Source organism: Capsicum annuum, chromosome 8 (assembly GCF_002878395.1).
Source record: "Capsicum annuum cultivar UCD-10X-F1 chromosome 8, UCD10Xv1.1, whole genome shotgun sequence".
Lineage (NCBI taxonomy): Eukaryota > Viridiplantae > Streptophyta > Magnoliopsida > Solanales > Solanaceae > Capsicum > Capsicum annuum.
In genome coordinates this window covers 167,672,297-167,688,254 of record NC_061118.1, presented here as the reverse complement: position 1 = coordinate 167,688,254, position 15,958 = coordinate 167,672,297, and the positions used below count along the sequence as shown (strand labels likewise).

Below are 15,958 nucleotides of genomic sequence, written 5' to 3'. Positions count from 1 at the left end.
AATGAAACCAATTAAAGTTAAATTAACTACCTAGTAATCGGAAACAAAACCATGTAACAGTTCCTTCAACAATGTAACATTTACGAAAAAGCTAAAGAGAAATAGGAAGAAGAAATAGTGTAAAACAGTTTGCATTCAGCATTCACCAATTTTTTGTTTTTTTTCCAAACTTCAACTCAAAATATTGTTATTGGAAAAAACAATCTCAAATATTACTCAAATGCCTAAATTTTACTCATAAGCACCCTATGCTTCTAAGCTTGAAATTGTAGGTTCGAGTAAAGCAAGAAAGGAAGCAAAAAGTGGGAAAGTTCTTATGGATGAGGGGTTAAGAAAGAGTAAACATCATAAATTTCGATAGTTTGGAGATTAATTACGGAAAATTTTGATATTTTGCGTAATTATTGAAAATTTTAGTTTTAAATTTGTCGAGATACATAATTAGTTCTCGATACATCCAACGAAGATACATTTTCCTCTTTGTAAATTAGCTTCTGATACAATTTTTTCAATTTTAGGTGTGTCGAGATACATAATTATCTCCCAATACATGATGATACATAATCAGTTGTTGTACTTTATAAGGATGGAAATGTTTATAAATATGGTAAGTTAAAGGTGTATGTTTATGTTATTTTTCGAAGAGAGAAATTAAATAAATAAAATTTCTATATAATAGAAGTACTGGTTTCGACCAGTGCTTCATCAATTACGATATTACCCCTATAAATTTTGTGAATTATTAATTACCCCTAATTAATTATTATAATTAATTTATATATTAGAATTAATAATATTTTTTTAATTATATTACCCCTAATTAATTATTATAAGTCATTTATATATTAGAATTAATAATATTTAATTAAAAAATAGATATTTGTGACATTTGTTTCAACTGCTTTAACCGTGATTTTATTATATCATCCCCAATTAATCATTATAAGTCATTTACTACATATACTCAAAGGGCAAAAGAGTAAAAACACACGAGAGATAAATGTAGAGAAATCAAGAAGCACCAAATGGATTATTAACATTTGTAACATTCAACACACAAATGGATTATTAACATTTGTAACATTCAACACATTTCTAAATGTTTCCAAATTCTTCTTGAATCAACACATAATAAAAATAATAAATAATAAATAATAATAATTACATTTTACTATATCACTCTGAATTAATTATTATGGTCATTTAAGCATTGTGACACATAAGTTGAAATAGAAAAAATATTATAAATCACAATGATAAAAAATTTAAATTATTTAAAAAATATAATTGGCTATCGTCGATACAAAACTCTGGACAAGGAGAGTAGCATATATTATTCAAAAATTACATAAAAGTATTATAAATTACAATAGTTAACAAGTTAAAATATCTAAAAACAATTTAATATGTTATATATTTCAAAAAAAAATTACATGAAAAATACTAGAAATCACAATAATTAACAACTTAAAATATTTAAAAGATATAAAATATTTGGTCGACTCTTGAAATTATATTAGTGTCCCTGAAATTGGAATAGAAGAAAAGCATTATAAATCGCAATAATTAAAAACTTAAGTTAGTTTTAAAATATAATTGACTATCAATGCCACAAAAATTTGAACAAGAAAAGTAACGCATATTAATTTAAAAATTACATAAAAATATTATAAATTGCAATAGTTAACAACTTAAATTATCTAAATACATATTAAAATAACATATGCTAAACTCATACTAGATTCCGGATGAATCCTAGAAAATATATGCAATCCTTTTATTAAAAAAATTCATTTAAATATATCAATCCAAGTGTTAAAAATTTAATCATATTTTTTAAAAAATAAAATAGATATAAAATGATAAATTAACTCTTGATGTATTAAATTAAGTTGACCTACTTCAACCGTGATTTAACTGTATCACCCCTAATTAATTATTATAATTCATTTATGTATTAAAAAATTCATAATATTTAATTAAAACATTGGTTTCGACATGACTGCTTCAAGAGTTGCGTCGTGATTTTACTATAGCACCCTTAGTTAATTGTTATAAGTTATTTATGTATTAGAAAATTAATAGTATTTTATTAAAACAAGAAAAATATGCGTTTATGACATGTTTGTTGCAGCTGCTTCAACCATAATCATCTTTGAGAAGATGATTCAAGATTTTATTGTTAATTGAAGTATCTCTTGTTCCAATTTTTGAAGGACATGTATGATGGAGCTAAAACTAAGGACATGTATGGTGGAGCTAAAACTCAAGTGAGGACGGCGGGAGGAGACTCAGAGCATTTCACTGTCTTGACAAGATTGCATCAGGGATCTACTCTTAGTCCTTTTTGTTTGCTTTGGTGATGGATGTGTTGGCGCGACGTATTCAAGGAGAGGTGCCTTGGTGTGTGCTTTTTGCAGATGATGTAGTTTTGATTGATGAGACACGGGGGGTGTGAATAATAAATTAGAGGTGTGGAGACAAACTGTTGAGTCTAAAGGGTTCAGGTTGAGTAGGAGCAAGACAGAGTATTTGGAATACAAGTTTAATGATGTGAGGCTGGAGAATGAGATGGTAGTGAAGTTGGAATCACAGGTGGTATGTAAGAGGGATAGTTTCAAGTATTTCGGGTCGTGATTCAGGGTAATGGTGAGATTGACAAGGATGTCTTGCACCGTATTGGGGTCGGATGGATGAAGTGGAAGCTCGCTTCGGGGGTGTTGTGTGATAAGAAGGTGTTGCCTAAGCTTAAAGGCAAATTCTACAGGGTGGCACTCCGTTCGGCCATGTTGTATAGAGTGGAGTATTGGCCAGTTAAGAACCCCCACATTCAAAAAATGAAGGTGGCGGAAATGGGGATGTTGCGTTGAATATATGGGCTGACTAGGGGGATAGAGTTCGGAATGAGACTATCAGGGAGAAGGTTGGTGTGACTCCAGTGGAGAATAAGATGCGGGAAGTCCGATTGAGATGGTTCGGACACATGATGAGGAGGGGCATGGATGCCCCGGTTCGTAGGTGTGAAAGGCTAGCTTTGGATGGTTTTAGGCAGGGTAGGGGTAGGCCGAAGAAGTACTGGGGAGAGGTGATTAGGCGGGACATGGAGCAGTTATAGCTCACTGAGGACATGACCCTAGATAGGAAGATCTGGAGAACGCGAATTAGGGCAGAAGGCTAGGGGCAGTTTGGGTCTCTAGTGTAGGGAATTACTTGGTGGGGGTATTATTCTTGTTATGATACCTTGTTTCATGCTTTATTACGAATCTGTTTACTTTTCTCTGTTTTCTATTACTTGTGGGTGTCGTATTTATGTTATGTCATCTTGTTCCATGCTTTACTATGAATTTATGTAGTATTCCGTGTCTCGAGCCGGGGGTTTATCGGAAACAACCTTTCTACTTCTTTAGAGGTAGAGATATGGACTGCGAACATCTTACCCTCCCCCAGACCTCACTATGTGGGAATACACTGCGTTTGTTGTTGTTGTTGTTGTTTTGTTCCAGTTTTTATATGAAATAATCCTATGAATATTAGTTCTACATTTTTTCTATATTTTGTAGCAGGTTTCAATCTTATCATCAAACAATTAAAATAATCCGACTACATGACACATCACACTTTTTTATCATGTGAAAAAAAAATATCTTATAAAACTTCACTCCATAACGAGTACCGTCAAATAGTTATTATTTTAAAAATTATCGTTTTAAATCAATGTACATTTATATTTGTATCTCACCAATATCGAATATTGATGCTAAAAGATATCTATAGTGTTGGGCCCGTGCTGACACGAGTCATGCTCCTCTAGTATATTTATATGGTTTGCATATAAATACATGGCCCATTTAAGAGCTCGATGGATCATCCAGATTTGATGAAGTGGGTATTACCCGGATCCGGATCCACTCTTCCAAATTGCAAGAACCCAGGCCCCTTAAACCCCTCAATTTCAGACCTTATCTTTCATGGCAGTTTGAGTATTTCTGGACAACCCAACTTCCCTGCTATCATGGCTTTCAACCTCAATTCTGCGGGCCCCAATGCTTTTCAGGTGAACCCAACAATACCCAAATCTTTATTTCTGAATTCCATATATTTTTAGCGTGGATTTATGCGTTTCTTGAATATTTAACCATGTACAAAAAATGGTTCTTGATTTAATGTTTTAGATTTCTAAATAATTACTGGAACATTTCTTATGGAGTTTCTGTGTGCTAGTGGGCGCGCTACTCAGTCAATAGCGGAGCCACATATACTTGATGGGTGTCTTCATCCAAAAATTACACTGTGTAGCTAGGTAAAAATTATAATCTTTTTAATGAATGTATATGACATATTGACATCCCTTGGCTTCATATGAATTTACTTCTTTTTATTTTGACGCTCTTAAGTGAAAGTTCTGCCTCCGCCCGCCAAGGGTAGTAGGTATGAACTAATCTAAGTATGTTTCTATAGACCACCACTTTGATGATATAGCATTAACTTCAGAAAATACTCATATAATGGATAGCTGAAGTTTTGAATATATGTCGAAAGCAGCATAGATGATAGGTGTAATCCGCTTTCCTGAAAGGGGATTTTTTTCGGGGGGTATTTCTTCCTCAAGAAATAAAACGGGAATTGTAATTCAGCTGGACTTTGGTGGGTTAGAGGTTGATGATCTGAAATCTGGGATGTTGGGCTTTGTTTGTAAAAAGAATTACGTGGTATATTCTCATATCCATCTAGAGCTGGTTGTCGAAACTTGATAGTCTCTGGTCTTCTGTTTGCTCTTCTTTTAGTCATTTGTCCTGGTTCATATCATATCAAGCTACCATCTAATTCTATATTTTATATCCAAATGGGAATATAAACTTATTCCATTCCTTTTTTATTTGACAAACTAATTTGAGGAAGTTTGTAGCACTCCATTTAGATTACTAGGTTAGTGGCTGTTCTTTTTCCAGTGCCCACTACAAGTACAACTACTATTGTTGTTTCTTTTTCTGTTGTCGTTGTTTTGGTTCTTTCTGTTGCTTTTTCTGCTCTTACTTTACTGTTATTGTTGTCATTCTTGGTATTCATTTTTTGCTGGCTTGCTTCTTTTCTCCTGTTTACTCAATCTGGATGACAGTCACCTTCTATCTTGGCAGATTTTACCACCGTTGACTAAGTCTAATGTGTGCATTTTGAGCATCAGATCAAATGGGGCACGTACAATCTCAAAACCTAAAATAATCTGCAATATGAACATAGCAGCTGGACGACCAGTTGAACCTCACAAATTTAACTTTCAGAACGTAATAGACCAGGCAAGGAAATTGTGGGACAGCACTCCTGCTCCAGTCAAGAGTTTCCCTTGGAATAGAGCTCGGGACAATTTTGTTCAACTTATTCTTGACATTGTTTTGACAGTTACCAAATACTTATATGTACCAGTACTTGTAGTTACCTCGATCAGTGAGTTGTCTTACTGTGCACATGAAAGGAAGCTTTACATCACCCTGTTTCCTTTTCTTGTCGGTGTTGCTATTGCTGGCATCTTAAAGACAGCAGCTCTTGAGTCATCTCCATATCTCAAGGTGATCTTTTTGCTCTACATAGTTCATGAAATGCTAGTAGAAGATTGTTGATGGTTAAATTCCATGTTGCAGATACAGTTTTGTTTCATGTAAATTGTTGAAGAGTGTGAACATCTCATCTAAAATCTTAAGCAGTTAGAGAAAGCACACTTTTGTTTTACTTAATTATGTTTTCAACATAAATAATATATCAATTAAAGGGCAGCCCGGTGCACTAAAGCTACCGCTATGCGCGGTGTCCGGGGAAGGGCCCCACCACAAGGGTGTATTGTACGCAGCCTTACCTTTCATTTCTGCTAGAGGCTGTTTCCAAGGCTTGAACCCGTGACCTCTTGGTCACATGGCAGCAACTTTACCAGTTACTCCAAGGGTCCCCTTCATAAATAATATATCAATTGTTGCCAATTAAATGCATTTATTAGATCATTTCTCAAACTAAAAGAAAAGGTGCATCTATGACTATTAGGTTGCCTCTAGAGTTTCACTGCCTAATTGGTAAAAACTTGGAAACTAGATAGGTGAAAATTTCTACATGAACGAATTCCAGTTGAATTTTGACATGTTTCTGCTCCTGTTTACAATGTTAGAATGTAGAAGTTCCTTGGCATTTGATTGGCATTGGCCTTTTCTTCACACTGCTAAAGTTGCCGGGACCATATTATCCATATTGGGGTCGAGTTTTTATTCCACACCTTGCAAATGGCGCGTTGTTCAGAACTTTGTGGTTTGCTTTCCTCTGGTACAGAAGGCCTAGGAAGTTGGTAGAAACAACGCAGCCTGATTCAGTAGCTGCTGATCCTGAACAGAAGGGGCTCTAACTTTTTGGCGACAAAGTATTTGAACCGGTAATAACATTTGCTCTAAAAGTAGATTCATTTGCATATTGAAACTCACTGCTACTTGTGCACTAAAAATGATACAGGCACCTCTCTTTTGGTTATCAAAAAGAAAAATAATACAGGCTCAAATACTTGGCCAAAGGTGTTCTATGAATGAGAAAGTTGCTGGCATTTTATTTGTTTGAGACATATTTTGTCTATTGTGAGGTGCATATGTGCTCTTTTCATATTTTAAGGTGCAAAGAGAGTCGAGAATACAATCTGTTTGTAGTAGCAAGTCTGCCTTCATTGAATCTCCCAAATAAAAGGTACTCCAATTAATAGCATAGATCCACTCTGTGGTAATAGTTCTGAGAGGCAAAACTCGTTTTCCTTCTGCAGTGCATTAGCCATTAAGCTGATTTTTTGTGCCTTTTTTTACGTCCTTCCCAATTTATGAATGTCCTCTACGTTAAGGTCTAGATTGTAATGCTTACTCAGAGAAGAAGTTTCTCTTGACAGCTCTTGAATACTTTCAGCAATAATTTGAACTTTCAACTTCAAAGTATGTTTGAAATTACATTTAGACTTAAGTAAAATGATATTCTGACAAAGTCATCCAATAATGTGTAGTTAGCATACTTGTAATCCCTTTGTGATAGTCGGTATGATTAAGGTTTCTCTAGTATTTGACCATTTGAATAATTGACCTTGATTTATGCTGTTAATTGCAAGTGATTCTTTGATTTGGATATCATTGTGTTGCCATTGGAAGTTTCTTTCATAGCCTAGGAAATTAGATATTTGCAAGGCACTATTGTCGACTGATGAAATTGTTTTTATTAGGGGCAAATCTCTACTTTTGGCAAATTGTACCGCAGCAATCAATTGTCTGGCTATTGGATCAACAAGTTTGAAGATATTGATTTTCACTTTAAGAGGGGCTTTGGCTTTTAGTTCTAGTGAAGAAAGTGAAATCTTCTTTGCGGTCAGAAAATAGGTATAGCAATTAATAATTTTCATTGTAAACATTTTCGGATTTATCTTCAATGTACTCATCGTTTCAAAGAAGTGTCTCCCTTCTTTATTGCTTGTATTTTGTTCTCACTGTTATTGGATTCCTGTGACTTTTGTGGTTCTTCCTTTAAATAAAACACTGACATCTTGCTTTTGGACCCCCAAAAAAGGAGGAGAAAACAATCTTACTTATTGGGAATCCTATATTATAAGTAGTTACTGGAATAAGGTTGAGAGAAACAGTCGAAACGCTTTGTCGTTAATCTCAGGCTTACGAATAAGGTTGAAAGAAAACAAGAAGATAAACAAAGTACTTGATAAACATCTAAATCATCTGTAGAATTATGTTTGTATTAAATCAGGATACTTATATTTGATAAGAATAAAGAATAGTTGGTTGTTACAGAAGCTAAGAGGGACATTCCCCTGTACATACTCTTTAAATCAAAGATATTAGGAAAAGTACCCGTCCTATTTAGTCAGACATAATTGAATATAGAAAACTGGCTTAGACAGAGTAAATGCCTAACAATAGAAGACGTGTCTCTAACTCCTCCATGAATCCTGGAATGATGTCTTTCTACTGCTGCTGTTGTTTCTTCTCCGAACTTGATTTCTGGGAATATGAATCCTTTTTTGCTGAAGAGCGTATCGATCAGGTTCTCCAATGCCTTTGGGGTTAGTCGAAATCCATCCCAGTGTATATACATAGCCCTATCGGAACATGTTGTTACTCCTTCCTCTCCGCACTTCTTCTGCACATCAAAGTTGAAGGGACCGTTTCCGCTGCCACAACAGGCCTTCATCAAAGTCTTCGTCTTGAATCCCAAAAAAGCGTGGTTCTTAACAACTGCCATGAACGCTTTGTAGTAATCTGCGTATATGATGTGAACAGCAGGGTGTTCCAAACGCAGCTCCAGAATTGCTTGCCAAAGGTGATCATTGTGAAGCCTCGCGAACATATTCAATCCCTTGTGGCATCTTCCTTTGCCAATTGAATCGCCCTCGGGAAAGAGAGTCTGAAAACCAGGAAAGCAGCCCATGGGTAGAACTCCAGAAACCATAACAGTTTTGGCTCCAGCTTCATTAATGAGTCTTTCAACTGAATTCTTAATAGTCGCCACCACTTCAGGCACAAGATGTCCCGCCTCTGAAATAGATTTTCCATGTAAAAAAGCCTGCTTATAGTCGTTGATGCCGGGTTGATCCATAAAGATGAGTGCCTTCTGAAGAACCTTGTTTTTGCCAGTCATGAAAAAGGAAGCAATCTTTATAGAAGAACTGCATGAAGGTGACAATCTGTGTTGGATCATGAGACTGCAGTGGTGGTGTGATGCCATTCTTGAGGAAGAAAAAGGGATTCATGATGGTAGCTCCAGGGGTCGCAAAACTGAGACCAGACTCGAAGAACTCGGTGTCTTGTTGGCTGAATGGTTGTGGAAAAGGCAAACTGAGGGCTGCAGCAATGTGATCAGCAGCTGACGATGTTGAAGAGTCACCAATATCTCCGAAACTGTATATGGAATTAAAGGAACCAACAGCTTCTTTCACCTGAACAGCGATAGCCGGAACAACTAGAAGACGAGAGAGAACAAGGAGCAAAAGCAACAAACAGCGGCTGATGAAAAACGAAGCCATTGGAAGAGTGCAGAGAAAATAACCTAAGAGAGCTCAAAAGAACAATATGAGAAACTAATGGCTGTGTGTATAATAGTAACTCTTTTATAGAGATGTGTTGTGATGCTTGGGGTTTACGAAAAGTAATTGTTTTCCCATATAATTATACATAGTTACCTAAAATGGCCAATACGGTGTATTTTCTTTCTTGTATTGCAAGTTTCTTTCCAAGCTTTAGGAACCTTCTAAACTGATTAGTAAATTCTCATTATTCAAACAATTTACTAAATTTTTTGTTATGTATTTTAGCAATGTATTTATCTTTTTGAGAAAAATAATTCAAGAGAAGTAATAATTATACAATCAAATTGGTTGGCATTGAATAGAAATGGTCATCCGGATGAAACTAACAATCTCCATCATATGTTTTCCCAAGTTAATTAGAATTACGTTAATGTTCCTAAGTTGATTAGAATTAGGAATATGTACTTTTCTTTTCTTTTTGTAAAACTTACATATATCCCAAACACCTTATCTAGATTGTTTATCTTGAGCCAGAGGTTTATCGGAAACATCCTCTCTACCTCACTTAAGGTAGTGGTATAAACTGCGTACACTTACCCTTCCCAGACCCCACTTGATGGAAATATACTGGGTGTGTTGTTGTAGCATAAATCCCATCAGGAGAGGGGATGAGATTTCTGATATGTTCTTTCAGGAAGCAAAACTTAAACAGTGAAGATTGATACAAACTCACATCACAATTATAAATCATTACCAATGGTTGAAACATGAAATAAGAGAAGAATGTCTATCATCTAAACTATTGTGGAACAGATGATGTCCTACATAACCACATAGATGATATCCAAACCAAATGGAGAATATTCATAAATTTAAATTCCTGAATTCACCACTTTCTAAAACGGGGGAACTCTTTCAAACCAAGAATGTTGTAGTCTTAAATTTCTGGATCCACCAGTATCTATGAGGGGATATTTCTTTGGAAACAATTTTCAGGATTAGAAATGAGCAAGAGCAATGGGCTAATATATTTTGCTAAGGCAATTCACAGAACAGTGCCAAATGCATGCAAGATTTGGCTAAAACTATTTTACATTTACAGCTACAAAGTAAACATTACTGTTATAAAATATCGTTACAAAGCAGTTTCCAAGAGCACATATTTAGAAGGGAAATCAAGCAATACATTACAGCAACAGTCACTAAAAAAGACACAGGAGAAAGCCTGAATTGCTGTAAACTGCATTTCATATATAAACGGTGGAACAGTCACTAAGAACTGTGGGACTCAAACTGGTTGTGTTTGATCTGTCATCTTCGACATCCACATATATTTTACATTGCATAGACAATCTCTCCGCTGCTGTCGATATCAAGGTCAGGATCACTCTCCAAGTCTTCTTCCATGTCATCGTCAATGTCCAAGCTTCCAGTGAGGTAATGATTGAGGCTGTTGGTCCCGGCAGCAGGAATGGTTGCCTCAGTTATTATCTGCATGATTTCGTCAATGCTCTGCATACGTTGATCCGGCTCCTCAAACTGGTTGTTTGTAGTATTATCCATGAGATCTGCAGGAAGGTTCCTCAAGAACCACTCATGGTTCTTGATCTCAGGGATCGTTATCCTCTGTTGCAATGCAATATGATAGCATGACGACATCAAAGTTTATGATATATTAATCGGAAAGAAAGATGAAAAAAGAATATCTAAATATCATAAGTAAAATACTATCTCATTCACCAGGCAACTCAACAAACAAATGAAAGAAACCTCACATAAGAACCAAAAATGAGGAGGTTGGCCAAAAAGAAGAAACACCAAAAGGATCGAGTTTGAGATATTTCTAACCAAGACAGGATTGAAGTCCAAATAATTACGAACAATGCACCAAGGTGCTACAATACCACAATCGACACTTTATTAGAAAGACCTCAAAATCATATTTTGACGCAGAAGATGACCAAAGAAAATCTGATACAGGAAACTGAAATTATTTGTGGAAAAGATTACCTTTGCAGGATCAGCAACAAAAATCCTTGATATGAGATGACGACACTCTGGAGAGATATGTACATAATCAGGAATGGAATACTGTACGTTCAAGATTCGCTGCATAACAGGAAATGATTTGAGTCAAATAAGACAAATGATGAGGATTTTGCAGTAACAATAGAGCATAAGAAGTTACCTGTATTGTCTTTCGAAAATTTTTAGGCTCCTCTGGGTCTTCAAAAGGGTATGCTCCCACCAGCATGACATACAAAGTCACTCCACAAGACCAGACATCTGCAATCTGCAACAATTTGAGATAATGAAGAAAGACAATTAACAAGATCATCATCAGGCTCAGAAAAGTTAAGTGGATATGATAGATTAACAAAAAGAAAGGTTAAATCATCAAATAATTAACCGTTCATTCTGATGCCAAATTATCAAGGACTGCTGAAACTTTAATGTTTTCACAGGAAGGTGGAATTCTTTTTACATTTGCAAAACAATTCTATTCTTCAATGACAATGTAAAGTTCATTCCGATGCCAAATGGAGTCAAAAACACTTGTATTGCAAAATGCATGCTTAGATTCAAACTTCTAAAAAAAAAAAAATAAGCAGGGGAAAAAATTTTTGTCATGAAGATGAGCTTAGGAGTACTTCGTCCATCAGCCACACCACTTGACCAAGTCATAACACAAGAAACCATCTGCTAAGAGTAAGAATAAAATGAAAAAAGATATACCTTCCCGTCATATTCTTTCTTCAATAACACTTCTGGAGCAATATATGCAGGTGTACCAACAGTCGACTTTGGTTGTGAATGCAACACTGAGGACTGCATACAACAACAGTCAAAATGACGGCAAATAAGACATGAAGAACATATGAATAGAGGAGAAGGGAGGAAAGATTGAAGTTTAACTGCATATATACAACAACAACAACAAAGCCTCAATCCCAAACTAGTTGGATCAAGTAGAGACTTGGACCCGTTTTATTCCAATACTCAATAATTTGTTTCTTTCTTTTAAGGAGGATGTTAGAAACGCACAATTGTCCCAGAAAATAGTAGAGTGAAGACAACAATACCTTAGAATATCCAAAATCACAAATCTTTAGCCTTGGTGCAGGGCTTCCATCCAGTAATGTATTCTCTAATTTCAAGTCTCTGTGGCACACTTGCTTCATAAAAAGAACCAAATTGCAAGCAAATTATTAAAATTTCACAAACTCAATAGATTGACAAATCACATTGAAAAGCAAGAAACAGTGGAATTACCATAGCATGACAATAGCTGACCCCTGATATGAGTTGTTGGAAGAAAAACCGTGCCTGAAATTTACAGCTAATAGCCTATAAATATATCCAGGACAAAGTGACAACCAAAGTTATTTTTAAAAATATTTACCTCATCCTCGCTGAAACGACCAGCATTGCATATGCGCTCAAACAGCTCTCCTCCAGATGCAAATTCCATCACAATAGCCAAATGAGTTGGTGTTAATATGACCTGAAACCAAATTTTCCATGATTTAACTATAAGTATGAATCATTCAAGAACTAAGTCATCATCAAAAGAATATAAATACCTCTTTGAATCTGACTATGTTAGGGTGCCTCAGTGATCTATGGTTGATGATTTCTCTCTTGACGTTTTCATCAATCTGCAATGCATCGATGGCACACATCAATAAATGACTAGATGAAAAGGTAAAGGTAAGTGGCAGAAGAACATACACAGATATTGAATCCCCACAAATCCAAGAAAGTATAATGCCGATTGACCCCCTTTTACATTTGTTCTCTCTTCCAAATAAGTGACAGTGTTCAAGTTATAACTGAAATGTAATCACAAGATTTTCTGTGACAAATTAATGAATGTCCTAAGAGAAATGACCTTCTTTAAACCTAGAGAGGGAAGAGAAAGGCAAGTGTTTCTAGATCTCACGTACGCCCGTGATCTAACTCGCATACAATCTCCCAAATCTGAATACAAAAACTAATCAATCAATCAACAATGCCATAATCCAAAACCAGTTCACTCCAGCTACGCGCCATGAAGACCACTTCACTAGGATGCAAAAAAATGTAAACTTTAGACAAAGATACTTGATGCAAATCCCCCTTTTGTACAGTAAAGCAAAACTTGGATACAAAACCTCGCATAAAAAAATGAGCTTTAATTCACAGATTTAGCCAACACCTTGTAGCACCAAACATTGATTTTTAAACTTCATAAAGCAAACATAATATCAACTACAATCATAGCAGTTTAGAACAAGACTATCAAAAAATATCCAAGTTAAAATAAGAAGTGGAAACACTAACCTTCTCACCTCTCTCGATATACTTAACAGCAACAAGTTCATTAGTCTGTCTATCCCTCATAAGCCTTGCAACACCAAAATTTCCAGAACCAATATCCCTTACAAGCTCATATCTATCACTATCGTGCATGATCGGTACGTCCATCCCTGGTCCTACTGTCACTGCTGTCCGATCCATACTTTCAAGATAACCTTCCCTTTTAACAAGCTAACTCTGACATTATTATCACCCACCTAAAAGGCAAAAAAAAAAAAAAAAAAACATAATCATCAGCATCAACAAAGAAAAAAAAAATAAAGCAAACCCTCATCATAAATCAAGAAAATAATTATTTGAATGAGATAAGGTACGTGGAGGAAAATGAATCACATGATTTTAGTATAGTTGGTAGTTGAAGACAGAGACGGCAACAACAACAATAACAACAAGTGACGATGAGTTCAAACCCGTGAAAACTGTACTTACTTTCTCTACCTTACAGCTAAGTAAATGATGATCAGATTGCAACTTCTCTTAGGGTTTTGATTAACCAGACGTGTTGTTCATCAAGATTTATATGTAATATATATAGTATTATTTTTTTATTTTTTTTGTGTGTATGTATGTGTATATAATAAGCTTAGAGAAAGAAAGAACAGAGGAGCTCGTGAAGTAAGCTGCTTTTCTTCTTTCTTTATTACTAGTTTTTTCAGCTACTTCTTCTTTGGGTTTCCATTGCACACACGCAGACTTTTTTTTTATTGGCTTACCTTTTCTGTTAGTTAAAGTATTAATATTTCACTTCATTGATCCGATTAATTCAAATATATAGTATATATTGCTTAAGATTTAAATTAAATACATTAACGGGTCGTTTGGTAGAGTGTATATAAATAATGCAAAATATGGTATGTTAATTATGCCTGCATTAGTTATACTTGTATTTTTCTTATGCAGTATTTGGTTCTATGTATTAAAAATAACATGAATTAAATAACTTCTTAAAAAAAAATTACAAAAATATCCTCTATATATATATGTTGAAAAGGATGTAAAATTTTTTTTGAGGGATAATAGTGCCCTTAATCATGTTAATACATGAATTGGATCAATTGTATTGCTAATACCATGTATTTTGAGGTATTAGTAATACATACCTTAATACATAATAGAGTGTATAACTAATGCAAACATTAGTTATGCATAAGATGCAAAAGTATACCAAACAAGGTATCAGTAATACACATTAAATTAATGCATACATTAATTTTTCAATACTCTACCAGACGACCCCTAAGAATCGGAAATCTCATTTATTCTGTCACATAATGAGAAGAAAAGTTAGTCATGTATTAGATTTTTTTTCATCTTTCTTCACTATTATTGATATTATTTGATTAAATACAAATTCAAAAAGAATACTTAACTTTTGCATCACTAGTGGTACTATGGACAATTATTTTTAATAAATTGACCCAATATCTTTGGATTTTTGCGAGTAATTATGTGATACTTATAAATTGAGAGAGAGTAGTTATTTCTGTTTATTTGTGAACTAGTGACATTAGTTTAATTGACAAAAGTGCCCTTGTTTGTGGGGTTCACTGATTAATCAGATCGTAAAATGACGAAAATGTCCCCTGTGTGGGAGGTAGATAAGGCTCTTACACAAAGCACGAGAAAGCGCTTTTGGTAGCCAAGTGTTGGTGCTGGATTTGGTGTCACTTGCACAAATTTACAACAATTTTGGGATTTTTAAATTAAAAATTGAAAAATAAAGAAAGAAAAAAGGAAGGCATGAATTCTGGACTTGATTGGCTGATAGTTGAGGCAATATGGTGCAGTGATCTATGGATGGAGTCGTTTTGTGGGCCACCACCATGCCCAATTATCATAACAAAAATTATTTATGGTCAAACAAGTATAGCGGAGAGAACCGGAGCTAGAATTTCAACTAAGAAAATACAATATTTGAAGAAAATCTAATTTAAAGAGGTTCAACACCTACTATAGATACATCAAACTAATTCTAATTATATATAAATGATATATTTTTTCGTTGAAGGGGGGTTCGAACGAACCCCCAACAAAGGATTGGTTTTACCCCTGATAGCAGAATAAAATAAAAATGTATTCTAAAATATTGTGAATAATATTTATGATTAAACATCTACTTTATAGAAGGAGTGTTAATAATCACTTGTATTGTTGGTCATATTAAGCATCTTAATAATGTAAACATTACACTAAAATACCTCATGTTACATGGGGTTTGGGCCACAGGTGACAAAAGAGTTTTAAAATGAGGTGTAGGTGACACAAGTCTTAATTATTAGTTGAAGGTGACAATTACTTTATTATGTATTAAGAAAGTTGGAGAAGTTTTAAAATAACCCACAAGTTTTTAAATTTACACTTTGATCCCAATGTATACCTAAAATAACGGGAAACGGAGGGGAAAAAAAGGTTTCTTTCTCTCTCTTCTCATCCATTGTTGTTTTCTCTCTCTTAGCGATTTTTGTTGTTAATTGTTTCTGTTTCTGCTGCTTTATTCATAATCTTCTGCTTTATCTTCTTCTTGTCGACCATTTGTTGTTGTTGTTGTTGTTGTTGGTA

At 34.7% G+C, this 15,958-nt stretch overlaps 3 protein-coding genes across 7 annotated transcripts; 1 reads left to right on the top strand and 2 right to left on the bottom strand.

The window, feature by feature from the left end:
• The first annotated feature begins 3,580 nt into the window (after positions 1-3,580).
• On the top strand, positions 3,581-7,478 carry LOC107840324. Of its 2 annotated transcripts, XM_047395103.1 has the most exons (5): positions 3,929-4,054; positions 4,222-4,300; positions 5,136-5,564; positions 6,152-6,409; positions 7,229-7,478. In XM_047395103.1, exons 3-4 carry the CDS (start codon positions 5,229-5,231, stop codon positions 6,380-6,382), a joined length of 567 nt encoding a protein of 188 aa, XP_047251059.1. In that variant the 5' UTR covers positions 3,929-4,054; positions 4,222-4,300; positions 5,136-5,228; the 3' UTR covers positions 6,383-6,409; positions 7,229-7,478. The 2 variants fall into 2 exon arrangements, with proteins under 2 accessions (XP_016539643.1, XP_047251059.1); XM_016684157.2 differs by lacking the exon at positions 4,222-4,300 and having other exon boundaries at positions 3,581-4,054.
• On the bottom strand, positions 7,309-9,037 carry LOC107840323 (GDSL esterase/lipase At5g03980-like). Its single transcript, XM_047395645.1, has 2 exons — positions 8,802-9,037; positions 7,309-8,740 (listed from the first exon to the last, which is right to left on the bottom strand). The coding sequence occupies exons 1-2, from the start codon at positions 9,035-9,037 to the stop codon at positions 7,879-7,881; spliced, it is 1,098 nt and encodes a 365-aa protein (XP_047251601.1). The 3' UTR covers positions 7,309-7,878.
• A 1,077-nt stretch (positions 9,038-10,114) lies between these two features.
• LOC107840321 (serine/threonine-protein kinase SRK2E) lies at positions 10,115-14,144 on the bottom strand. Of its 4 annotated transcripts, none has more exons than XM_016684155.2 (10): positions 13,829-14,144; positions 13,364-13,596; positions 12,625-12,699; positions 12,444-12,545; positions 12,314-12,367; positions 12,124-12,216; positions 11,777-11,869; positions 11,229-11,333; positions 11,051-11,149; positions 10,115-10,666 (listed from the first exon to the last, which is right to left on the bottom strand). In XM_016684155.2, the coding sequence occupies exons 2-10, from the start codon at positions 13,538-13,540 to the stop codon at positions 10,376-10,378; spliced, it is 1,089 nt and encodes a 362-aa protein (XP_016539641.2). In that variant the 5' UTR covers positions 13,541-13,596; positions 13,829-14,144; the 3' UTR covers positions 10,115-10,375. The 4 variants fall into 4 exon arrangements, with proteins under 4 accessions (XP_016539641.2, XP_047251058.1, XP_047251057.1 ...); XM_047395102.1 differs by having other exon boundaries at positions 13,372-13,596; positions 13,829-14,105; XM_047395101.1 differs by having other exon boundaries at positions 10,115-10,935; positions 13,829-14,104.
• Positions 14,145-15,958: the final 1,814 nt, after the last annotated feature.